At 44.4% G+C, this 26,581-nt stretch overlaps 1 protein-coding gene across 1 annotated transcript in view; it reads left to right on the forward strand.

Moving 5' to 3' along the window:
- Positions 1-26,581, forward strand: part of ABCC4 (ATP binding cassette subfamily C member 4 (PEL blood group)) — a 241,638-nt gene that overhangs the window by 135,813 nt on the left and 79,244 nt on the right. Inside the window, exon 20 of the mRNA XM_036080095.2 lies at positions 17,235-17,314. Within this exon, the coding sequence (XP_035935988.2) occupies positions 17,235-17,314 (80 nt within the window). The remainder of the gene's footprint in view (positions 1-17,234; positions 17,315-26,581) is intronic.

The following is a 26,581-nucleotide window of genomic DNA, read 5'->3' on the forward strand; positions in this document are numbered from 1 at the left end:
CATTGCTGTGCACCCATCACCACCATCCAGCTCCAGAACATTCCCGTCTTCCCCAACGGAACCTCTGTCTCCATTCCGCAGTACCTCCCCGCCCTCACCCCCCTGCCTGTGACAACCACCATTCTGTTTATTAATGTGATTATTCTAGGAACCTCAGATAAGCGGAATCATACAGTGTACCTTCTGTCATGACTGGCTTATTTCACCAAGTAGAATATCCTCGAAGATTCATCTGTGTTGTAGCATGTGTCAGGATTTCCTTTCTTGAGGCTGAATAATATTCCTTTTTTTTTTTTTTCTTAGATTCCATTCATTTATTTGAGAGAGAACACAAGCAAGGGGAGGGGCAGAGGGAGGAGTAGACTCCCCACTAAGTGCAGAGCCCGACACCAGGACTTGATCCCAGGACCCCGGGATCACCACCTGAGCTGCAGGCAGATGTTTAACTGACTGAGCAATCCCACGTGCTCCTGAATAATATTCCTCTGTGTGTGTGTGTGTGCGTGTGTGCGCCGCATTTTGTCTTTATCCATCCATTGATGACTACGTGGAGATCCTTCCATCTTTTGGTAACTGTGAATAATGTTGCTGTGAACATGAGTGGACGAGTATCTCTTTAAGACTCTGCCTTCAGTCCTTTGGCGCATATACCCAGACGCGGAATTCCTGGATCACGCAGTAGTTCTGCTTAGTTTCTTTAGGAGCTACCATAGTGTCTTCTGCAGTGGCCTCATCCTTTTCCATTCCCACCAGCAGTGCACCAGGGTTCCGATTTCTCCACATCCTCGCCAACACTTCTTGTTTTGTGTTGTGACGAGTAGCCATCCCAAAGAATGTGAGGGGGTCGCACCCTTCTTGGGTAAATCACAGGAGGTGGCTTTGGGCGCCAGTCTTGAGTGGCGGCAGGTGCCAGGCCACCTGGAACAGCTGGGCGGCATGCTCCTGAGGGCAGGCTGGCCGTGTGGGTCCCTGGTGTGGCTTCTGGGCTCCGAGTTGCAGGCTGCTTTGTTGCTAGTCTCCTCCTGTCGTCTTTTCTTGGCACGCTTTCCTCCTTTTTAATCCTACACTTGAAAATTAGATCAAACGCAAACCTATTTACAGTTTCTTAACTCCTTTCCTGTTTTCCTTTTGACAGGCTTGGCATAAGAAGTCTTTTTCAAGTAGTAAATTAATTTATGTGGCAAGCACCCTACCTGAATTTTGTTACGTGCTAGCAGTTTAGATAAATGGATATTATAATCTCAGCATATTTCTGCCCAATGCGACTATGCCAATTTGCAGGAGTCTACAAAAGTGATAATATTCTGTCAATTTGGGGCCTAGAAGGAGAAGGAGAAGGGGAGAAGGAGAAGGGGAGAAGGAGAAGAAAACAGGGTGTATTTTCTTATTTGTATTTATGGGATGCCTGTGGGGAAGCTGGAAAGGCCATGTAGCAGTTCACATGCCTAAATACACATGAAGAAAGATAAGGAACTCATAGACATTTCTTTGTAGGCACACGGGAGGAGAGAGGGTCCAGATCAGTGACTGTCAGCTGTGTTGCGACCGAGGATTTTTTTTACCCCCCTTAAACTCACCATTTCTTGAAGAATGCAGTCTATTTTTAATGACTTCATTGATTCGACTATGGGGTTACGATGTACTTTATTTACTGCTGAAATGTTTCATTCCCGTCAGCACTTAATGTGAATAAATCTACTTTTTGGCACCACTTTGATAGACTGTAAAAGTGCTTGTATTTGCAGGAAAATTTGTTTTGCTATGGTATGTTTATGTACAGACAAAGTGTGACTCACCTCCCCCCCAATCATTGTGTCACAGTTGAGCTGAGAAATAGACACTTGTAAGGCTGTTATCATTATGCACCGTGTCAGAGCACCGTAAATCAAATGCTGGGTTTCGTGTCTGAGGGATCACAAAAATAGGTCTAATATTCATAATTGAAGTCCGGTTTTTAGTGCTTTATTTTTTCGCCCCTGTGTTAAGACTGCGTAATTTGATTTATAGTTAATATATTTATTGAAACAATGTGCAGTGTATCCTACATTCACTGTGATAGTCTGCATATGAATTTGATATATATACTTTTTAAGATTTTATTTATTTGACAGAGAGAGACACAGCGAGAGAGGGAACACAAGCAGGGGGAGTGGGAGAGGGAGAAGCAGGCTTCCCGCTGAGCAGGGAGCCTGATGCGGGGCTCGATCCCAGGACCCTGGGATCATGACCCGAGCCGAAGGTAGACGGCTAATGACTGAGCCACCCAGGCATCCCTGAATTTGATATTTTATATCCAACGAGATCCCGTCAAAGTGGATCTTTGTTTCCTATTGCCCAATTTATGAACAAAGTTGAAGTATGTTATGCTCTGCTCATAAGTTTTCCATGAAGTTTCTTGACTTTTTAATGAAAACCCTGTCACGTATATTTAGCTTTGATTCATTATAATAAATCCTATGAAGGCGGGAGGAGATGATAGATACGCCCTTCAAAAAATTTTGTTTTGCATGAGACATTACTTTAAAAAATATTAGGTAGTACGTATTTTGTTCTTAAATAAAGAGAAATGCAATTAATTTTATTTCTTTGATCTTTTTTAAAATGCTTGGTAAAACTAGTGAGGACCCAGCATTTAACAAAGCCAGGTTAGGAAACGCCTTTCTGAAGAGGCAAATAGAATCGTCAACAGTGTCTGCAATATAACCCCATAAAGCCCATTTTCAGCCAACTTGGCGATGTCTAATACAGATCTGAATCAACAATGAAGGGCAAAAATGATGCGTTTTAAAAATAGCATTAGTGAGACTACGGGAGCACGTGTAATGCTAGTGTGGGCAAAAACCAGCATCCAGAGGGAAGTCGTTTTCCTTGATAGTCTCTTTAGGAAGAAATGAACTTGCTAGAAGGTGATAGAGTCCCTCTGAGAAATGTGATGAAAAGTCTTTGGGAATTACCAGCCAAACTTAACACGGACCTCTGGGTTTTCATGGGCAGTTGTGTTACTAAAGGGATGTTTAATTTAAAGGAACCAAGTTGATAAGGGAGGTGGTTTTTGCTGGCCAGATAAATTGTGTGGATCAGGGGGCAGCTGTCTCCTGCTGGCAAAATGGCCCCAGCTTGCCTTTCCTTGGGGCTGGAAGGTAGGTTCTGAGTCTGCTGTTCTTTTCCCTACTGGGAGAGAATAAATGCTTTATGTAGGTGTGGTCCACTGTCTCACGCTCTCCTTTTTCACTTGGGAAGAAAAGCGTGGCCCAGATACGGTGCTGGGAACCAAAGACTCTCATGCCCGCGTGCCTGGGAGCAGCTGAGCAGGGTCTGAATCATGCAGTCGAGCAGTCTGCTAAGTGAGGAAGGAAAGAATATCATGCATGGAGGGTTGATGTCTTTTTATGGGAGAACAAAAGAGTTTCGATTCTTTCACTTCTGGTTCAGCCTGGCCATTGTGTGGCAGAGGGGGTTTAATGAATCATTGTTTAACTAAGATCCTGCCAAGTATTTGACCATTAAATAGCCTCCCATGTGTATAGAGTTCTTCTCTGACAGACCCTTATTTGACTGTGATTAATTGGCATTGAATTGTTATTTAATTACCTCTGCAGAAATCTAAGAACAGTTTGTGTTCTGATTAAGTTATTTGATGTAACAACACACACGGTGCTGAGGAAGTCGGCGCAGTCCTTCGTGCACCTTGCTGCGGACAGGCCAACCTCTGTGGCTGCTCAAAGCTCATGGAATGTCCCCTAAGTATCAGAAACCCAAATAGAGTCTGGGTTTTAATTTTTCTTTTAATATATCAAGGTGTTTTGGAAGCCCCGACTTAGAGCGTAAAGTCCGTGAAGCTTTTCTTTTATGTTAAAATTCTTTTTTAAGTTACTTATTGGACTCTGTTAAACATTTTAAGGAAGTGTATGGGCTTCCTCAGCTCACAGTTATGACGTGCATCCCGTGTACACACACAAGCTGTCCAGGGGAGAGGCCCCCCAGCTGGATGCATTGACAGTGAAGAAGAAAGGGAGGGAAAAGGCAGCAGTGACAGGTTCTGGTTTGTGCGTCTCTGTCCTTCGAGAGGGGGTGTGGTGATCGTTGTTCGGGGGATAGAGTTCCGAGAGGTGAGACCTTCAAAATACGAGGAGAGGTCGTTGTATTTCGGGAATGAGCAGGGTAGTGGGAATGCAAAGAGATAGATGTTAAAAAAAAAAAAATTCTAGGGGTGCCTGGATGGCTCAGTCTGTTAAGCGTCTGCCTTTGGCACAGGTCATGATCCCAGGGTCCTGAGATAGAGTCCCGCATCGGGCTCCCTGCTCAGCGGGGAGTCGGCTTCTCCCTCTCCCTCTGCCTACCATTCTACCTACTTGTGCTCTCTCTCTCTCTCCCTGTCAAATAAATAAGTAAAATCTTAAAAAAATAAATAAATGGAATACATTAAAAAAAAATCCATCCCAGCGTACATGCTTATTTCAAAAAGAGGGTTTTTAGAATGTGAGATGCTACAGAAAAAGTCAAGAAGAACGAGGACTGGGGGAAACTGGTTATTGGTTTTTGAAACCAGGTGACTGGTTTATACCAATGTGCAAACAGGACAGAAGCTGAACTGGAAAGGAGTGGGAGGTATTTGAATAGGTTGCGATTCCATGTGCAAAGAAAAGAGCAGCGTCTTGACTAAGAGGCGGCATGTACCCTGAGTTTTTTGTAACTGGCAAACAAGTAGATTTACAACGCTTAGAGCCTTATTTCCAGTTCTGCCAACTTTTATCTGAATTTTTACAAGAAGTAATAATATAGTCGAAACGATCTCCCCTCCCCCCTCCCACCCTTGTTTTTTTTTTTTTTTTCCTTCAAAGTAGGCTTAATGTGGGGCTTGAACTCACGACCCAGAGATCAAGACCTGAGCTGAGATCAAGATTCAGGATGCTTAACCAACGGAGCCACCCAGGTGCCCCTTCCCCTGCTCTTTTTTAATTGTGTTCTTTCTCTTTCTTGTGTTTTTTTTTTTTTTTTTTTTTTTTTTAAACAAAGGTCCATTTACCTTGAACACAGCTCAGGCAGTTTTGTGTAACATCTGTTGGCGGTTCCTGGGTATTAAAATGATGTGCCGGAGAGGAGACTTGGGTGTTGGTTGATCTGTCTCCAGCACACCTTCAGTTACTTTACATAGGGTGGGTGGTGGGAGGGCCCATTGTCTTCAAGTTTAGTCACGTTCTCACACCAGACATTTTGTTGTCCTATTTTTGAGCATTACGTATAAGAATGGATTTTGCATGCCGAGTGGTAATTTCCAACCGGGGTTTTCTCAGTGACTGGGTCTCATACTTGTCTGTGTGGAAGTGGGACTCCTTTGCTTAGGTGAAGTCTTCATGAACAGATATTGCCACCACCACCTCCTCTGTGGAAACACATCCCCGCGGTGAGGCTGCTCCATGTTTTAAATGCTCATTCCTCCCGAGAAAGGAGACAGTGTCTCTGCACAGAGCCTTGAAAGACATCGGCGCGTAGAGTGCGCCAAGAGAAAAATCCTTCTTGGAGATGGAGTGCTGCATTCCTGTGGCAAGAGAAGTCAAGTGCTTGGTGCTTTCCTGTTCTAGAGTCGGAGGTTCCTAGCCGAGCCTCTTAACTCCGTGGCCATTCCATTCAATATAGTTCGTGCTTTAGGAATCCCCTGAAATCATGCAAATCTACTGTGTGGGCATTTTCCAGTGGAAAGGCTCCATAGTGTTCATCAGATCCGCCGTGTTTCAGAGATTTCTCTGTCTGTTCTCGTCCAGTGGTCTGTACATTCCTGACTGTATGTGGACCGTGAGGTCACACGTACTCCTTCATGATAGACATGTGAGGTCTGGGGTCACGGAATTAGCCTGGTTTAATTTTCCAGCGTTTTTCTTTGCATACTTAGGAAATGTAAAATAATGATTACTTACTTACTTACTGTGGCAAAGCATTTCTGGCTACTGTAACAGAATGGTTTCCTAGGGCAATCCTGGGGCAACCTTCAAGGTTAATCTCCTGTGGGACTTCCCAGCAGTTGGTGATTGGTCTTGGCCTGGGTCACACAACAGGTCAAGGCTTGGGATGAGCTGGATCTCAAGCCCCTGGACTTTACCAGTCAGGTGTATATGTTCCATTAGAGCTGTGTGTGCATTCATTCTCTCGCTGATTTGCCCACTTGTCAGTCTCTGCCTTCAGCTTACAGTAACTTGTGTAATTTAATTTTGAGGTGGAGTTATTTTAAATGTTTTACTTTAATTATGGTTAGCTAAGAGAGAATTACTGGAACTCTTAATTAGGAGTGATATTCAAAGTATTTAGCATCCTGTGGGGCAGGCATTAGCCAGTCAGAATGAGCCTGCTCTGGCCGTAGCCGTTGGTACCAGCCCTGCCTATAACTTAATTGGTTCATTCTTATTAGTAGAGATTTAAGAGAGCTTTCAAATGTGTCCGGGAAAGTAGCTCCATGCCATAGATCTGTTGCTAAGGAATTTTCTGAATCTCCATCACACTGGGCATGAGTCCTGGCTAGGCTGCTTTACAGTTGAGTGTCCTTGAGTTAATCTCTTCCTGTCTCTACACCACACCTGCTTCATCTGTAAAATATAGACTATGTCTTGCATATAGTTTTGAGATGATGTGTACCGTGTGCTTAATAGTTCCTGGCACTTACTTGGTGCTCATGTGGTGGTGGTAGGTGGGGTATTCTAGAAACCAAGCATCAGTGAACCAAAACAACCACAAGAAGAACTCCTGCCTACATCTCTGAGGTGTAGCTCAAGGCACAGGGAGGCGTCGGTGCGGGGGTTCGTGTGTGCACATAGAGGCTGAATCAGCGTGGGTCCTGGCACATGTCCTGTAGCCCTCCTGAGGCTTTGGCCAGCCTGGCGTGGGGCGGGCACGTGAGGTGTCCCTCCGTCCTGACTCCGCCGAGTGCCGCCCTCAGTACTTCTCCTTACAAGAGAATGGCTTTGAAGAGGCGTGATGGAAGACAGTGCTTGGACCTCTTTCTGACCACAGGGACTTCTCCCTGGAGTTCCCCCAACACCTGGCTTTTTCCACTCCTGCACCGAAGCATGCTCCTATCTCAGCACACCTGAGGTCATGCTCTTTCCATCCACTAGGCAAATATTTGTCATCCCTTTGCCGTTCCCACCTCTTAGTCCTCACACATGTCGTTCCTCCCACCTGGGCAAACTCCATTCTCCGTCAACCCATTCTCTGCCCTCCTTCCGAGTTCTTGGGCCGTGTCTCCACCGTGAAAACTCGTCCGGCCAACCGTGCCCAACCTTGTGTGTAAGGCACATCGTCTGGTGACGCTGCGGCTGCCGAGTGCATGTTCCGTGCCACCTGTGTGCGTGTTCGCGGCATTCTTTGTCAGTGTAGACGCTATTTTCCCTTCTGTGTGTTGTCTTAACCTGCCACCGACATTAGATTATAAAATGCCCCGAGAGACACCAAACAATCGGGTTTTCAATCTAAATGGCAAGCCCTGCGTAGGGGTTAAAGAGGCTTTTTCTGACTGGCTAGCAGGTGGTAGAGGTACAGAGTAGGAGGATGTGGTACTCTGGAGGAAGGAGGACTTGAAGATGTGTGTAGAAAGCAGATTGCCCTTGGTCTCAAACACACTGGGATATTTACAAGTCATCGTGTTTGGACAGTCCACCTGGTATCTTCCTGGTGGGAAGAGAAATGAGAAATACCTAATTAGACAAAGAGCACACATATCCTTTTAAAACTCCTTCTCATCCCCTCCCCTCCCCAGTCTGTCAAGTGATGTAATGGAACTTTGAAATTACTAGTTTTAATGTCTTCATTATATGAAAAGGCCAATGACCACTGGACTTTGGCAACACAGTGCGATTATTCTAGAAAATTTTTCATATTGCTAGAGGAGACCCCGAGATCCCTAGTGGATTCACTGGGCCACCACCGGTTGTACTCCTTAGGTTTGTGTAGCTGCTGCTTTCCCCGAATCTTTCCACTGATGCCACTGGAGTGAGCAGGAGACATGCCCGGGACCTGTCCCCTGGGCCTGACTCTCTTCAACTTTTCTTGGCATGTAAGCAAGTAGTCAGGGTGGGCAGAAGGAAACCAGCCACCGTAGGTGCATCGATCCCATATTTGCTGTGACGGTGAAGAAGGGCCCTTCGAGGGGCTGTCTGTAGGGAACAGTAGGCTTTCTCCCTCAGCGTGTGATTGACGTCACCCTCTTAGGCCTGGGTACCAAATTCAGTGCCTTAAGAAAATGGTGTGGGGTAAGGATGCACCTTCTGGAGGCGACATTTAAATTAAATGCTGTCTCCTGTATGGTTTTGAGTTCTTAGGGGGAATTCCTGGCTTCAGAGGGATTCTATAAGCCTAGGCCACGGATGGGCCAGAACTTGCCCTCAGTATCTGGTGACCTGTCACATTGGTATCTGTGCCTTGCATTGCCTCTCCTGTCGTCTACACCGGCTCTCCTTTGCCTGCTTCATCATCCTCACGTGATCCGAGTCTGCTCCACACCCGTCCCTTGCTGCCACCCACCCAGCCGTTCAGACTGCTGTCCCCCTCTCCGCTCTCTCACCTCTGAGACATCAGGTTCCCGCACTTTCTAGTACTTTCTTGTTATCACGCCAGCTTCTGTACCCTGCTGTGCCTAAAACCCAGTCTGCACATGGAAATTTTAGACAGCCTTTGAAGGAGCGTAGACAGATTGGTTCAACAACAGCACAAGGAAAGTGACAACTATGACAAAGCAGACACTTCATGTTGCAACATGAATTTCCCCAGTTGGGAAAACACTGCCAAATAAAACTGTATGAAATATCAAGCACTAGAAATAGAGACGGCAATTTGGAAGCAAACCATTTGTTACTTAGAGCACAAGGGCTTGTTTTATAAAGTATTCATTCAGAATGTGTTTGAGCCCTTTCTATGTGCCAGGCATTGTTCAGGCCCTGGGGAAACAGCAGTGAATAAACTAGACCCCCCTGTCCTAATGATGCCTATATTGAAATTTAATTTGTGTGAATAGAAAAAGACAAGTGGTCTTTAGCTCTTGGAAGTAAGGAGGGTAATTTATTTATTTATTTTAAAGATTTTATTTATTAATTTGAGAGAGAGCACAACGAGGTGGAGAGGCAGAGGGAGAGGGAGAAGCAGACTCCCCACTAAGTGCAGAGCCCGGTGTGGGGCTCCATCCCAGGACTCTGGGATCATGACCTGAGCCAAAGGCAGATGCCCAACCAACTGAGCCACCCAGGTGCCTCAAGGAAGGGAATTTAACGGGGCCGTAATTACACGTGTAAAGGTGACAAGGTTATCTTCTAGGTTTTTGAGACAGAAGGAACATGGTCGTACTTTCCAGATTCTTCCTTGTTACTTAGATTGTGATCCCTGGGTGCCCAGCACTGGCATGCCCCAGGAGCTGTTAGAAAAACAGGATGTCAGACAACACCCGAGCTCTTGAGAAGATACATTTTCACCAGGGTTGGGGGAGATCTGTGTACAGAGTAAAGTTTGGGAAGCATTGTTCTTACGAGTGTTGGGCTATTTCCGATCTAATGCCACTTAGGTACTCAGCGGCCCTCAACGTCCTGGTGAGTTAGCTGATGTGTTTACAGCTTGAAGAAGACTAGAGTATTGGTCTAATCCTAGTGATCCAAGTGAACATTTCCACCCCCTGAGTGACATGCAGAAAGAGGTCATTGAGTGGGTTCCAGGTCTCACCATCTCTCCTTAGTAAGAGCTGCTTTTTCTTATATTTATTTTACAGATTTGTTTATGGTTTTGTTTAGGAGTCTGTCTTTTAAAAAAAGTTGGAAAGCCACTGGGTTTATTGTTTTTTATTAGCAAATCCAGTTTGTGTACCCACTGGGCACTTGACGTTTTATTATATAGGTTGTGTGTGAAACATGGTTCATGTTTACAAAGGGTGTACAACCTAGTTGTGAATGTAGGACTAATGTACTTGAAAAGTAGTTAAACCACTGAATGGGTTTATGAGATATCCTGAGAATATACCCAGACCCTAGGGGGAATCTGGAGGCAAGCTGAAATAGTCTCTCATCAAATAAAGTGTCGGAAAAACTGCCTGAGACCATGAAAATTGCGTATGTCTTTGCTGAGAGCATATTGAGTGTTATTTTAGGCCCTACTTGGTTGCAGTGTCTCCACAGTCTTCATCACTAAACCTAAAAAGTGAAAGATTGGAGGTGGGCTCTTGACAACAGCAAAATGTGTCAGCTGAAAGCACAGTATTAGAAAACCATAGTGCGTTGGAGTGCAGGAGTGCATCTCAGGCAGCCCCAGAGGACCCCACCATGTTTAGAAACAGTTAAACCAGTGATGCTCCGAATATTAGTTCTGGGTTATCAAGAAAAGATGTATTTATGCTCTATATCTTTTATTTAAAAAGACAAATTTGTAATTCACAAGAAAAAGTTTCTGCCAAAATGATTACAATTAAAAAAAATGTTTTGTTACCTACAAGGGTAATTCGTAATTTCAACATTTCACTTGACAAAATCTATCATGTCCCTGACTAATTTTAATAAGCAAGTCTCCAGTTGGATCTGTGGTGATAGTTCTAGTCAGGACGTTTGGGATGAAAACGGGATCTACCCAAGTTACTCAGATGAGGAAGGTTTGATTGAAGGGAAGCAGGAATCCCATGGAGCCAAAGCAGAGCCCCCTTTTCCAGAAGCTGGAGCTGGGCTCTTTGTCATGGGGCTCCTGCATGTATCCAGGTCCCTCGGCTTGGGTAGGGAATGTGCTCCACTTTCCTGCTACTCTCTGATCTTGTAGTTCTTGAGAGCAGAAATCTGAATGACTTGGCAGCTAGTCAGCGGCGTGGCCACCTCGTGCTTCTTTGGTCTATTAGTTGTGGCCAGGCCTGTGCGGGTTCCTAAGAGGACAGCACAGGTCTCCCAAGCCTGTCCAATAAAGATGGAGGAGGTCGAGTGAGTGGCACACGCCTGGGAACTACATTTGTCAGCAAGAGTCTCATGGAGGAGAAAGGGCTGAGAAATCTGGGTAGATGGGACTGGATGGTGGGCCTTCTTGGCAAGTGAATGGGAGAGCGAGAAGGCCCCCATGAGGACAAGGTTGGAGCCAGGAGTGATGGACAGGTCAGGTAAGTACCTCTCCTCTGTCCCTTCACATCGCTGTTCTGAAAGTTCGATGGATTGGATTTGACAGATAAAGAATCGAGGATGTCCATGAAATTATTTTAAGTGAGCAGTGAAGTCCTGCTAGTAATTTATGTGAGGTGAAGATCAGTCAAAATGACTTACAAGTTTTCATACTGGGTGTTGGGGCAGAGGTCTAAGGCAAAGTTGGAAAAGTTGGACGTGGGCATTTGCGGGCCAATCTCAAAGGCTTCTGTTCAGTTTCAGATGTTTTGTATGACAGCCACGTGCCCAAGGAAGCCCTGGAAGATCAGGAATGGAGAGAAGATTTGGTGTGTATAAGCAAACAGCAAGTCTTTAGAAGGAAAGTGAGCAGAGTTTATGAAGAGACCCAGAAAAATTGAAAAATGGCTGATAGTTCCAGCCTGGGAAAAAAAGTAGACTTTCTCATGTCTCCTTTTTCTGATGTGTGGAAATGCCAGGATGGCTTGGCCATAACACCTGCTCCTTAACGAAATATTATTACATCACCCTGAGCAAAGCTGGACCGTGGGTCCTCCTCTCTAGCACAAGGAGCTCGATCTACCGGGATTTGAACATTTCTGTTAGCTTCAGAACCCTCTCTTCAAAGGCCACCATCCACTGTCTGAATGTCCAGAGGGACGTGAGGGAGGCTGTTTAGGGAGAGCTCAGGGGGAGGGAACTGGCAGCTCGGGGAGAAGGGTGGGGGGGCCTCTGGGGCTGAGAGAAGGTGGCTTCTACTTCCTCTTCAAGGCATCTCTGCAGAATTGCAGACTCTTGACAAGACAAGGTTTGGAAAGGACTAGCCCTCAAGACCTTGTGTGCTCCCTTAAAGCTCTATAATCTCCTGATGATCACTCGGACAACACCCCACGAGTGTGCCATCTCACAACCTAGAGGGTGCCGTCGTAAGCACCGTCTCTTTTAGCCTCACGATCTTTGATCCTGTGACATAAGGGAAGCAAATATGATCATCTCCATAGACAAGGGTTTGTATCTAAATGGGCGTTGGATGAGTTGCCCGCAGACTGGTTGCTACTGAGTGTCAGAGGAAGACAAGAACCTTGCTGGTTTCCCACCGATGGTTTCCTAATTCCTGCTGCTCTATTTCATGCCATTCTTTGAGCAGCCACCATGCTGATGACCTATTCTGACGTCAAAGCTGATGGTCATGTGGAACTCCCAGACTTACATAGCTCCTGTTCTTAGGCTGAACTGGTTTGTGTAGAATGATGCAGAAACTCCATGCTCATCCAGCTTCCTCAGTATCTCCCTCATGTTGCACAGTGATTTTTTTCAGCCTGTGACCATCTCTGGCAATCACTGAATATCCTTTCTTTTCAGTCAGACTTTGCCCCATCCCGTTGCATTGTCCCTGGAAGGTACAGGTCCACTCTCTCTGCTCTTTTGGAGAGATCGTCTCTATTGGACGGGCTGCTTGGATTGAGATCCCACTTATCACTAGGACAGTGATTCTTTCACTTGTCCTCCCACCCTGACCCAGACCCAGCATTCCTGGCTTCTGATTCTGCAGGGCCGTCAAACCAGTGGCCCATTCGTAGCAAAAGAATTAGGTTCTAGAACCTTCCCTGAGGCTAAACATGAGCACATAGAAGTTCCTAATATCCAAGAGTTGATGAAACACATCCACTTTCAACCTTTCAGTCAGGTGTGGCGTGGCCTGATGGGGCCTTTTGTGCTGGCGCCCAAGACCACTTCTGTGCTAAAGAATGGGGCTCAGAAGGGAGAAGTTACTGACACACTGTAGCATTGATGGACCTCAGAAATGTTGGGCTAAATGAAAGAATTCAGACATGAGAGACCACATACCGTATGAGTCCATTTTTATGAAATGTCCCCAAAAGGGCAAATTTATAGAGAAAGAAAGTAGATTAGTGGTTGCCTGAGGCTAAGAGTAGGAGCAGGAAGTCACTGTAAATGGCATGAGGCATCTTACCGGGGGCAACAAAAATGTCCTAACACTGATTTTTGGTGATGGTTGTATCACTCAGTAGCATTATTTAAATTCATTGAATTGCGTGCCCTAAATAGGGTGAATGTTACAAGATATAAAGTCTATGCCTCAATAAAAATATACTTAAATATTTTATGATATGTAAACATACCTCCTTTTTTGTTTAAAAAAAAGAATAGGGTTCATTCTAGACCTGGGAGCTTCCAAGTGTCACGTTATAGTTTGGTTATAAGAAAGTGGAGGAATCCTACGTATGAGAGACGCGTCAGAACTCGACTGACAGGTAATTGCCTCCAGCTCAGATTGTAGAATCCGTTCTTAAGATCGCTTACGGATTTGTATTTTGACCAGAAGTTCAGTGACCTCTTTCATGGGAATCCTATCCTGTGGACAGAAGAGTTAGGAGGACCCTGGTTGGTTCTCTGGTGGTGTGGACTCCAAGTGAGGTCTCTCTCTCCCTGCCTCCCCTTTGTTCCCAGCCTTATTCCCCTCCCCACCTTACTTTTTTTTTTAAGATTTTATTTACTTGAGAGTGAGTGCGAGTGAGCGCACAAGCAGGGGGAGGGGCAGAAGGAGAGGGAGAGAATCCTCAAGCAGACTACCTGCAGAGCATGGGGCTGGACACGGGGCTCGATCCCAGTACCCTGAGATCATGACCTGAGCCAAAATCGGAGGCTTACCCAACTGAGCCACCCAGGTGGGCACCCCCCCAACTTTGCTTTCTTACAAAAGTAATACATAGTCACTATAGAAAAAGAGCATTGATAAAAAAAATTAAAATTGCACACAATACATTATAGATTTGTTTCAGACTAAATGCTTGGGTTCCTATGTCTCACTTGCCAAATAACCCCCATTGAACATATTTGATGCATTTATTAACTCGTTGGAATATATCCCTAGAATTTCTGGGTCGTAAGGGATGCGTTCTTAAAGTTGTTTATACATATTACCCAATTGTTCCCTGAAATCTACCTGTGCAATGTGGAGTTTCATTCTATGTGAGTCTAAAAGGTGATCTGGCCACCAGAACTGACTGTGCTTGTTGGTCTCATGATTGATTATCCGTCCTGCGCAGGAGAGGGGAGATGGTGTTGCGACTCTATCCCAAGGTCATCAAACGAGGCCTGGGCTGTTGATTTTAATCCCGGACACAAGGCATTCACTGAGACTGGCCATCTGAGTCTGGGCAGGAGGCAGTGGCCAGGATGGGACACTATGCCTTAGGAGGGATAATTGAGGCACCAAGGGCTAACAGCATGTGAGAAGTCTGGAAAGGATATGATTAACTTTCTTCAAGCATTTGATGGGCTGTCATGTCAAGAGAAATTAGATTCACTCTGTGTGGTTATAAGAGCAGAATAAGCAGAGAGTTGCACGTTCTAGGCAGGAAAGATTCGGTTTAATGTCGGAAAGCCCTGCGTAACAGAACAGTCTGGAAGTGGATTGGGCTCCCCCCTGTTCACGGTGTATCCCCCTTCCCTCTACGTCCCTGGGGATGTTCCAGCAGGGCCAAATGCCATTTGGATGAAGAGGCATGGCATGGGTGTGAAGGGAATTCATCATCCGGATTTGATTTGGGGACCTTTGAGAAAAGTTTATAACGACGAGGCCTTGAACTTGAAATCACAGCTCTGACTACGGCAGAGACAGATGAAATAGTCTGCAAACACCATTCGTCCCTTTAATTGTTTCTTGGAACAAGGAGGTAACTTATTGACTCCCCTAATCTCACATTTTCTACACTCTGCCTTTTGCTGAAGGAGAGTTTAGGTTTTTGACAGTCTTTGACATCCAGCTCAGTTATTGTAGTACCTGTGTGGGGAGATGGTTTTTCTCAGTTGTTTGTGTTTTCCTTTTATTTTATGCCGTTTGCCAACCATGGGTCTCTCGGATCTACATCTGGTGGAAGGTAAAAGGGATGGTTGTCATGTATCATTCATCTCTGTGTAGCCTTTTCACCTTTAAAAAAACCCCAAAACTTGAATATTGGTCTCCGTACTATATAAGCTGAACCATACTTTTGCAGTGTTCTGAATCCTGACTATGTTGAAAAGTTGGGCTTTTCCATTGAGGAAATAATAAGTGTTTAAACTATGTCTTTTAACTTTTTTTTTTGGTCTTTTAACATTTTTTAATGCATGTTCTCCTCATTTTGATATTGATACTTTGGGAAGGTAAAAAATAACTAGGTAGTCTACAAAATCCGTTAAGAATATGTGGGAAATTGCCCGTCTGATTTTAATGTTTCTAAAGCACGACTGATTAAATAACCTAACCTTTGGCCCCTCGAAGTGTGGTCTGCCGCAGATGGCATCACCTGGGAGCCTGGTAGAAATGCAGAATCTCAAGCTCCATCCTAAAGCCACTGAATGTGCATTTTCTCAGGTTGACCTTCTGATAGTGCCTGGTACACAGGCTTTCCCAGGAGACTAGCTGCAGATCCTGTGGGCAACAGTAATTGTCTCGCCTCGCTGTTTTGTTTTGAGCACCTGCGAACGTGCCTGGCGTTGTGACTAGGTTCTTTCTCATGCATGAACCCAGGTAATCCTCAGAAGCACCCTCTCAAGGAGGTATTATTAGAGGCTCAGAAAAGCTGTCACCCGGCCTGCCAGAAGTGTCACTATAAGACGGGTTCTGGAGTCTGTATCTCCTAAACCTGAGTCAGAGACGTGGAGGCCCGGGTTGTCATGCTGTAGCCTGGCCAAGCGCGGAAGCTTCTAGTCACTCCAGCCCTCCACCTGGGCGACCCTGCACATCCAGCAATAGCAGCTCAGCTCCTAGCCTCTGGCCTTTCACGGTCCAGTCGTGGTGCAGTCGTGGCCCAGTCATGGCCCGGTCGTGGCTTGGTATGGAGGGCCTCAGGAGGAAGTCACTTCTGACAGATGTAGAGCCCCACATCTCCCCTGCAGGCTGGCTTCCTGAAGCCTCCGTTACAAAAGAAGTTCAGGGGCCGAGACAAACACATTTCTCAGGAGTTGCCTTTACCAAAATAGGCTGTGTGTGTGTGTGTGTGTGTAGCTTCAGTTTCTGTGAATTCTATGTTTTAAAAGACTAGATATTTAGTACAAATCTGTTCTCACTTTCTAATTCTGAAGCCTTTAGGATGTACTGTTCTCATGGATTCTGAGGAAGGAGATACATGAGTAATGAGAAATGATCTTTTTAAAAAATTAACATATGTAGTATTTGTTTCAGGGGTATAGGCCTGTGATTCATCAGTCTTACATAATACCCAGTGCTCATTACAACACATTTTTTTTAAAGATTTTATTTATTTGAGAGAGAGAGATTGAGTGTGCAAGCACACGCAGGAGCACCAGTGGGGGAGGGGCAGAGGCAGAGGGAGAAGCAGGCTCCCCACTGAGCAAGGAGCCTGATGCGGGGCTCGATCCCAGGACCCCAGCATCATGACCTGAGCCGAAGGCAGACGCTTAACCGACTGAGCCCCCCAGGCGCCCCACAAAATGATCTTTAATCATTAAGTAATATTTCTGTTTTCCTGCCTGCATTCCTCTGGTCATGTTGGATATTTAAGAATGAGTCTGTCACACTCGGTTGTACCTCAGAAGATAGCGACTTATTACATCCATAGTAAACTCACAACTCGGGAATGGCAGGATTCCAAAATTTTTCAAAATGTGAGGTTCCATGAACCATCCTCAGGGGACGGGGGAATAGAGAAGTTATAATTACATTTATTTAATAAGAACCACTTAGTAAAATTCTGACAAGTAAAGCAAAATTAGTATAACAATTGGGATCAATTTATGTATTTTGTATTTGTTTACCAACTCAGCCCCTGGGTGGGTGGGCATCGGAGAAGGCATATAAAAGGAGAGAACATTCTAAAATCTACCAACCCTTCCTGATACTGCCGGAAGATTCTCCCCCTCCATTTTATTAAAAATCAGGGCCAAACTTCAGCTCCCTGCCCACCATCATTTGGTGGTATTTTTGTTTCTCTTTAGGTATCATCCTATTTTCTTTTTCTTTACCACTGACATCGGCTTATTTCGTATGAATGCGTAATAGATTAAATACATATGCATTTAAAATATTGTTTTGATTTGTCTGTGAATTGTTTCCCTTAAAGGGCCTATCTGGGGAAATGAGTAATTTCTCATATCCTGTTCTTGCAGGAAGAATTTTAAATCGTTTCTCCAAAGACATTGGGCACATGGATGACTTGCTACCCCTGACGTTTCTAGATTTCTTCCAGGTAAGGTCACAGTGATGCCAAGTTCTTGAACGGAAAACTGCAGTTCCTGTTCTTTCAAGTCCTTTCCATGGGGGCCGAGGGTGGGCCTCCCGGCCTGACGATGTCATGTTATCTTAGTAAAGGCCGTGTTTGTAAGAGAAAGGTGTGGTTCTGATTCGGAGGCTAAGTTAACATGAGTAATACCTCATGTGTAGGAGTGGCTACACAGTCTTGTCAGGGTTGGTCCGAAGCAGCTGCAGGCTTGGTAAGTGGTTCTCCATCTGCCTTCCAGGTATCTGGCATGAATTTCCCTTTACTGTGAGCACATTTCATAATATAGAAACAATCACCTCTCACGGAAAGATAGCCTAGATTGATTAAATTATGCATTGTATTACCACAAAGGACAAATATTTACTGCACCATTTTGGGGGATAAAACCAGGTGTGGTTACTAACAAAGAAAAGATTAGTAATAATAAGGTGAAAATAATACTTTGTTAACAAGGACAAAGGAGAGCAGTTATTGCAGATACAAAGCCTTTAAAGGCAAGTACATTTAAGCCAATAATTTGAGTACAGGATCAAAGTCATCTCAGAAATGTCTTTTTTATTTTTCTAGGCAGCTTTTCTTTCACACGTTGATTGCTCTAAGTCTTAAGGGGTGTGTGTGTGTGTGTGTATGTATGTGTGTGAGTGAATTTTAAACCCAACGATCCCACAAATAACTTCCATACAGCATATGTTCTGTCTGTGAACTTGAGGTTCTGAGGAAAGATACTGGGTCATCTCATGCCTCATCTGCTCACTCAGTGTTGCAGCACACGTGGGATGATTTTCCTGCTGTTTAATTCTGTCTACTTTTCAGCGATTCAGGCTGGGGGACTTTCTTCTTCATTTCCAAGTGGGCTTTTTTTTTTTTTTGAAAATGACATACATTTATCAATAGCTGCACATATTCCAAGATCACCGCTGCTATCGCTAATACTTCTTGAATTTGTGTTTCACTCTCCCTGAGTAATCATGAACTCATTGTAAGGCCAGGAAGTTGAAATGCTGCCACTGGGGTCTGCAATCATGGCTTCATCCTGATGGTCGCGCTCCTCCCCGCCCCAACTTTTGTTCAATGCCCAGATGCACTTCAAGTCAAAACTTAGGGACTTTTCTGGAGCCACTGTTATAAAAAGGAGCCAGAATTACTTAATTTGGAAAATTAGCTATGTTATAAAAATCACTAATAGGCCTGAAATGACCACAGGCATTTCTGTGAGTCACTCCTAAACGCAGCAATGAATATCTGACTGCAAACAGTATAGCCCACGGGCAAAGGCACGCACTGTTACCAACGTGAACCAAATGGAGACTCGAGACTCGGAGGCAGAGTACTTTTACTGCAAGGAGCTCTGATTTTTCCGTCCCTCTTCTGCAGACTTATTTTATAAACGTGTCCTGCTGGGTTTTGCCATATAATTTATCCCCAAGAAGCAATTCTAGCTAAAACAGGGTCACATTTTCCCAGGGATTGTTAATTCCATTGAGAAGATTTGTGGAAAGGTTGTTTTTCTTTGCAAGTGCAAGTTAGGCAGAGATTGAGTTTCCTAAGCTGGCTGGCCCACTGTGTGCTCGGCACATGATGAGCCCTCCTAGTCAGAATCGCCCACCTAGTTTTTTGGGTTTTTTTTAAGATTTTAAGATTTTTTTTTTTTAATTTGACAGAGAGACAGCGAAGAGAGGGAACACAAGCAGGGGGAGTGGGAGAGGGAGAAGCAGGCTTCCCGCAGATCAGGGAGCCCGATGCCGGACTTGATCCCAGGACCCTGGCACCATGACCTGAGCCGAAGGCAGATGCTTAACAACTGAGCCACCCAGGCGCCCCATCGCCCACCTAGTTTTGCATGATGTGTGGAGGTACAGGGATAGATGCTACATTCTCAGCAGCCTGAGGAGAGAAAATTCTAGTCTCTCTGTACTTCTCTTTCACCGAGAGACAGGGCCTTTTTATTACCTGCTCACTTAATCTTGGTGAGACTTATCACCGGTAGTCCCAATTAGCTGATTTCTTGACTCTAATAGCCGAGGTAAATCTCGATGTTATTGTCTCCAAGAAAGGAGTTTTGTCTCAAGGATAACTCAGTTATCAATTATGATAAAGATCTATTGTCACTTGTTTTGTTTGCAGGTGTCTTTAATTAGGCTTCTCATAAACGCTTCAGGAAGAAATATTTTCTCCTTTTAAAAATAGTATTAGCTAAATAGAAAAGCTCTGATCCCTGCCATTGTTGTTGATTCTTTGAGGGACATTTCCCAACAGTCGTTGTTTAAATGGTTGTCAGGAGGAATCAAGGGAGACTTCATAAACAATGCAGTAACTGATTCATCTTACTTTGTGTGTAGAAGCCTTTCCCTGGAGGATTTGCATGCGATGAGTAGGCTTTTGACTGAGGTATCACTGGGATCATTTTGAAGTATTTGGTCCTCTTGCTATATTAGCAAGTGAAGATTTTTATTAAAGCCACAAAAATGAATTTAACTCGCCCTCAAATAAAGGGCAACAAAAGTCAAAATGTAAATTGATTTTTTTTTTTTAAGTTGGATAGGACACTGTTAAGGCTAAAAACAACCCGGTGGTGTTCTGGGACTCTTAATGGAATCATGTAAACTTAAAATAAACACTATTATGGTAAGCACATAGAATGAAAACTAATTTTCCAAATCAAATACATTATATTCAATTCATTTTCCCCAATCAACCAAATGTTTAAAACCTGTTAGTTATAACAGCAATCTTCTGGAAATTAATTAGAAGCCTATTAGCTCTGCTAGCTGAGCCGAATGAAGAGGGTTGCTTGTTACATTTCTAAATAGGCTCCTGAATTAAAGCAAAGCAAGGTCAAAATGACAATCAGCTTGACTCACCTCATGGCTTTACTTAAGTACTTGATCTAGTTTTTGTTTGCCTTTTTATAGGTGGGTGGGTGTTAGTTTTTTAAAGGAAATTTTACCTATTTGGACTCAGTCCTCTAATACATTTAAGAGTTTTAACTAGTCTGGGAAAACATGCAGGTATCATGACTATTAGCTGTGCGAACAACAGCACCTTCCCAGTTATGCGGGAATCTGAAATGGGAAGGATTTTCAGACCTTGCGTCCAGTTCATGAGCTCTTCTCAAGCGTTTTGTCAGCGCCTTTCAGTACCGAGACAGTAGAACATTCCCTTGTGCCTTTGTTTCTGATGTCAAGAGCAAAACCTGCTGCTGTCATCGGGAGGCCCCCCAGGTGTAATGTCTCACATCAGGTTTTTTGGGTCTCCAGCAGCTCCTCCTATGCTCAGAGAAGCTCACAGAACTGAGTCTTTCCAAACCTAACAGGTGGGTTTAATTGAAACGGTTGCGTTTTAAAAGGACCGGGAATTTCCTTATCAAGAAGTTACCAAAGGTAGGAGATGCGGTTCTTCCCAATCTACGTATCCTTTACATCTAGTATTCCTGAGCCAGAAAGAACTTGGCGGGATTTATATAGTAACAAATGGAACACAAACCGAAATCCAAAGCTTAGATACCTTCATGAAGAGGCAGTTAAGTTTTCCACTTATCAGAATATTCAAATTAAGACTGTCATGTGTGATTTTTTTTTTTTTCCTTACTAAAGATATGCCTGTGGTCATGCGTTTTGGGGAGAGTTAAAATCAAATAGATATAGAAATAATGTGATTACATTTATCCATGTGAACTTTTTAATCCAGATTATGCACGTTTGATTGCTTTTTCTGTAAGACAATGATAGTTTTGTCGGTTTTGTAAGTAAGAGTTCGGAAATGTGAACCACTGGGTTAGAACTTAATTGTTTTTCCAATTGAGTCTGATGCTGAGAAATTTGAGGAGAGACCTGAGATCAGAATCTTCCATTGGAACCATAATGCCTGGAGTTGCTAATACTCTGTAGAAGCAAGCCCTAAATCAGGGGCAGATTTTATTACTCTAGCGACTAAATGATCGGGATAAGAAAATGCTGACCAGATATGCTGGCCCGGTAGAGGGTATTTACCTAACTCTGTCCCTTGGACTTCAACAAGAGATTTGTATTTGTGTAAATATTTATGGGTAAGTTTTGTTTTGTATTGCTTTTTGGATAGTTAGCTATTCGTTAATCTTGCTAATGGGAGACTGTGACGCAGCGAGTTTTGAAAATGTGTCGAATTTTCTGTTGTCCTGCGTTAGAGTGAGGAATCCCACAGAGCACTGGGGCTCACGTGTGGGGTTTGGGAACCTGTGCTCACCCAGGTGAGGAGCAGTAGTGAATGAAGAGAGATCAATTTTTGACCAGTGAGGCGTTTTGGAAGGCTGGGCCAGAAGCGAGGGAAATTTCTGAATATATCCTCGGAAATAAATAATTTATACAATACAGAATAACAGCAGTCTGCAGGTTACCTCAGGGTTGCCCTGGGCCTATCGGGTAAGTTAGCTGGTGGCTGGCAGTGCACATCTGGCTTATCGGTGGTGTTCAGACACGTTTTGTTTATTTGCTTTCTTAAAATCGGAACAGCGTTAATGGGATATTCTTCAAACCAAGTCATCTATCAAGCTAGGATATAGTTCTTCACGTGTTAAAACTATCTTTATGAAAATAGGGGTGAAAAATACAAATAGTATCATGATTTTCATCGGGACCTCAGACGTGAGAAATCAATGGTGGGGGCCATACTTTGAATAGGACTTTGGCCTTCGAAACATGATGTATTTGGGTAAACAAAGATATAAACAAAAATATAGACGCAGTAATTAAAATTCACATTTTTAAATGTTTGGCTGACTTCCTAATACCATAGCACAAATCCCAGCAGCCTAAATCTCATCTTTTAATTTTCTTAAAGCAACGATTGATTTAATTAATAAAGGTACCATGCAGGTGTAATATTTGTAATGTTTTAATAACATTTAAGATTTAATGAAATGAATTTTAATGATTAATTTTAATGACCCTGGTATGTTTCTAATATTTGCGCAGATCTGTTGTTTTGTGAATATATTTGCAATAAGATATATAATGGAAAATCCTGACATTTCTCCCAAAAGGGAGACATTGTTTTTATAATGTACCTGTGGTGTGTAGACTTGTAGTTCTTTTTTTTCTTTTTTTTAAGATTTTATGTATTTGACAGAGAGAGACACAGTAGGAGAGGGAACACAAGCAGGGGGAGTGGGAGAGGGAGAAGCAGGCTTCCCGCTGAGCAGGGAGCCCGATGTGGGGCTCGATCCCAGGACCCTGGGACCATGACCCGAGCCAAAGGCAGACGCCTAACGACTGAGCCACCCAGGCGCCCCTAGACTTGTAATTCTATCAGTATTTCTCATTCCTGTATCATGTCTTTGTTTTGCTTTTCCCACCCTATCTTTTATTGAGCTCCTACCATGTAGGATGAGGGATGAGGAACGGAGCCTGGATCTTCCTTCATTTGATCAAGCACTTACCGTGTCTTTTAGGCCCCCTGCTGGGCTTGGTTGTGGAGTTGAATGACATTTAATTCCCAGTCTTCCTTGAGGCACACTCTCTTGGGAGAGACAGAAGGTCAGCAATGACAATTCTGTGTGACGTTATAAAAGGAGAGAGACTGTATGGGAGAACGGCTAAGCCTCTAGCGTGAGAGAAGTCTGCTTTCCTGTCCCCGTCTGTCATTTTTAGTTCACTTATCTTGAGGACCTTCTGGGACCTTCCGGTGGAGGCATCCTGCAGGTGGTTGGGAGCGTGAGCCTGGTGTTTGAGAGACCTGGGATGAACGTAGAGCCTGCGTCGTCTTTATGGAGCAGGTAGTCATTGATGGTGGGAAGATGGATAAGATTGCCCAAAGAGGGGCGCCTGGTGGCTCAGTCGTTAAGCGTCTGCCTTCAGCTCAGGTCATGATCCCAGGGTCCTGGGATCGAGCCCCACCTCGGGCTCCCTGCTCGGCGGGAAGCCTGCTTCTCCCTCTCCCACTCCCCCTGCTTGTGTTCCCTCTCTCACTGTCTCTCTCTCTGTCAAATAAATAAAATCTTTAAAAAAAAAAAAAAAAGATTGCCCAAAGAGAGTGAAGCATTTTTAGGGGCCAACACCAGAGCTTTAAAAAAGAAGTCTTGATATTGAAAGAGAAAGAGAGAAGAGAAGGCAAGCAGATGAGACCTGGAAAGAATGGCAAGGAAGAGAGGAGGGGAAATCGGAGCTGCAAAACCAAAGGAGGACAGGTGTGTGAAATGCAAAGCAAGGGTGAGGAAGCAGAAAGCTGTCAGTTGGATTTGACGGTGAGCGGTCCAGCAAGCAGCCGGAGCAGGTTTCGGATAGAAGGAGTCCAGACTGCAGAAGCCGAAAGTCAGAGTAGAGGCAGCTGGGATGAGAGCAAGCTGTTCTTTGAAGGAGTTTGCTCGGTGTGTCGCTGGGGGGTTTGGGTTTTATAGCTTGTGTTTTGGGGGCGTTGTGGGGGATGGTGTATCTCCCCCCCCAAATCCCACTGATAAGCAGGGATTAGAGTCAAGGTCCTGACTCTAATGGTGAGTAGGATCCCCTGTGGATCTCCTCCAGCCCCCACCCACCCCCGGGAGAAGGAGTCTTCCAAAAATTCATCCTTTGCCAAGTTTGGGATGCTAATTTTTCAGAGTGCCCCAGAGGAAGTCCTGGGAGGCAAGTTGTTAGGACTGAGGAGGTCAACTGAGCATTGCGGAAGTGCTTCTGGAACCTGAGTAGTCCTGAGAGTAGGCACAGGAAGGGGAAAGTGTGAGGGGAGTTGCTTAGCTTTGTTTTCAAGGATAAAGTCGGTGTCAACTGTATTGAGCTTCTAACGATTCTGTTCATCCTGGTGTATCTGATAAGCCTTGAAAGATACTTGATCATTTTAATAATTTTTATTACTTTAAAGTGTTTATTCCATATCCTTTTCCTCAGCCAACTCCTCCTCATTCCCTTCAATGAGAGCTTAATTTATTTAACAGTTTGTAATTATAAAAAAGACCTGCCTGTTATTATGTCTTTGTTTCTTCTGTCTTTGCCTCATGAATACTGTGGTGCATAGATTAACCTGCCCATGATCCTCTGAGATCAGCAGATACCTTTGTTCTTTGCTTTCAAATGCCAGTCTCTTTGCTTATTTTCAAACTTAATTTGTTTTCTTCTCTGAACCAGAGACTCTAGTATGTCCTAGAAGGCTGAGACTGTTCAAGGGATAAGCAGATTCCGTCTTCCTACCAGACCGGCTGCACCACCGTCCTCACCACAGGAACAGGGACTCACACCCTTTCCTCACCACAGCAGCCCTATCTTAGAATATATATCTAAATGGTTTGTCGTGCTTTGGTTGCTGGTGATTTGTGTTACAAAGAAGCTCAGGCCTAGAGAATAAAATTCAGATTTCCCAGCCCTTAAATTTAATCTCTCTACAGCTCCTGGAAGGAAACTTGACGTGCCTGTGGGGCGGATCACTGAGACTCTTCTGCGTGTTACACACACCCCTTTGGCCCAACCCCCAATGGACCCCCTCTTCATTCTTCAAGGACCCACAGAAGTCTCTCTTCCCATTAGTGAAACTTCCCTTGAGCATGCTATTCTGCAATAAAACCATCCCTGTGCCCTATGCAAAGGCCAGGAGCACTCTTATTTCAACCTCACTTCCAGTCAATGAGGCAACACTAAGCATTTCCTACGTGCCAGGCACTTTTCCTAGGATTTGGTGTGTAGAACTAGGCACTGACTTCCAGAAATTTACATTCCAGTGCAGAAGACAGATGGGAAACAAGGAAATCTATAAGGCAATTCCAGTAATCTCCTAGTGCATTAAGGAAAGTGTTTGCAGGTGACTTCAGGGAGCGCTTGAATGAAACATGGTGATCAAGGATGCGGTGATGTTTGAGTTTAAAAACAGAGGAAGGGGGGGCGCCTGGGTGGCTCAGTCGTTGGGCGTCTGCCTTTGGCTCGGGTCATGATCCTGGGATTCTGGGATCGAGCCCCGCATTAGGCTCCCTGCGCGGCGGGAAGCCTGCTTCTCCCTCTCCCACTCCCCCTGCTTCTGTTCCCTCTCTCGCTGTGTCTCTCTCTGTCAAGTAAATGGATAAAATCTTTAAAAAAAAAAAAAAAAGGGAAGCAGCCATGCAGAAAAGACCTGGACACAGGTGGTGGTGGGTGGGAGAGCATGCTCAGGAAAAGGAACAGGTGCAGATGCTTAAGATGGGAACAAAGTGGTAGGTTCCCAGGGAGAGGGAAAGCCGGGTGGTGAACAGAGAGGAGAGATGGGCAAGAGGTAGCTTGAGGCATAGGCAGAAGTGGACCACATAGGCTAAGGGCTTCAGCTTCTCTTCTGGATACAGTGGGAAACCACTGGAATATTTTAAACAGAGGAGGGACCCATCATGCTCACATTTCAGATTGAGAAAAATGTCTATTTGACACTAATCATAGGGCTAAAAGAATTTTAAGTGTTTTAAGTCCTCAATATATGCATAATCCCTTAAAGGCAAGGCTCTGGGGCTGTATTGCATGGCATCCCCTCCCCCACAGCGCAGCTTCAGAAATCGAGGCAGATCCGAACTTGGTGCTTCAGTCATTAAAGTGGTGAATGCTGTATTGTCAGTCCCCGGATAGGAAGGTGGTTCTCTGCAGTCAGCGTGGACCTCTTGTCCTTCCAACAACCTACCCTTTCTAGGGCAGTGGCTCTCAAGCACCAGGGTGCCCCCAGCTGAGTTAACATGCAAAAATAAGGATGATGTAGGATTTTTTTTTTTTTGCAAAGCTGAATTTTCTCAGTTTTTCTCTTTTAGGATACCTTGTTTTCTAAATACAGTGGCATGGCTCTTAGCCAGGAGATCTAAAGTCACTCAGAAGGTGACAGGTAGTCTGCATTAGCTGGAAATAACAGTCATCCTAGCTAACGTTGAGTGACTCCTTCCTGGGTGTCAAGCCTCGTTTCAAGTCTTTTATTTGTATAATCTCCATTTTTCTGGCGACTCAGGAGGTACATAGAGTTACTGTGCTGTTCTCACAGATGAGGGAAATGAGACTCATGATAGATACATAATTACATAATTAGTTCAGGGTCACACAGCTAGGAAGTGATCAGTTTGAAGCTTTTATTTTTATATTTTTGAGTTATACTCATTTATGCTCATGAGGGAGAAGCAGGGTGCCCCTTTCTCTGTTTCCATCACATCAGAGTATTCTTACTGAGGGAAATTCCAGGTAGAATCTCTAATAATAATGATATTATTTGTCATCTCGTGCCTACACCTCCTCCCCAACAAGTGTACAAGTGGTCATATAATATAATCCCATGGTA

This window comes from Halichoerus grypus, chromosome 4 (assembly GCF_964656455.1).
Source record: "Halichoerus grypus chromosome 4, mHalGry1.hap1.1, whole genome shotgun sequence".
NCBI classification, from domain to species: domain Eukaryota; kingdom Metazoa; phylum Chordata; class Mammalia; order Carnivora; family Phocidae; genus Halichoerus; species Halichoerus grypus.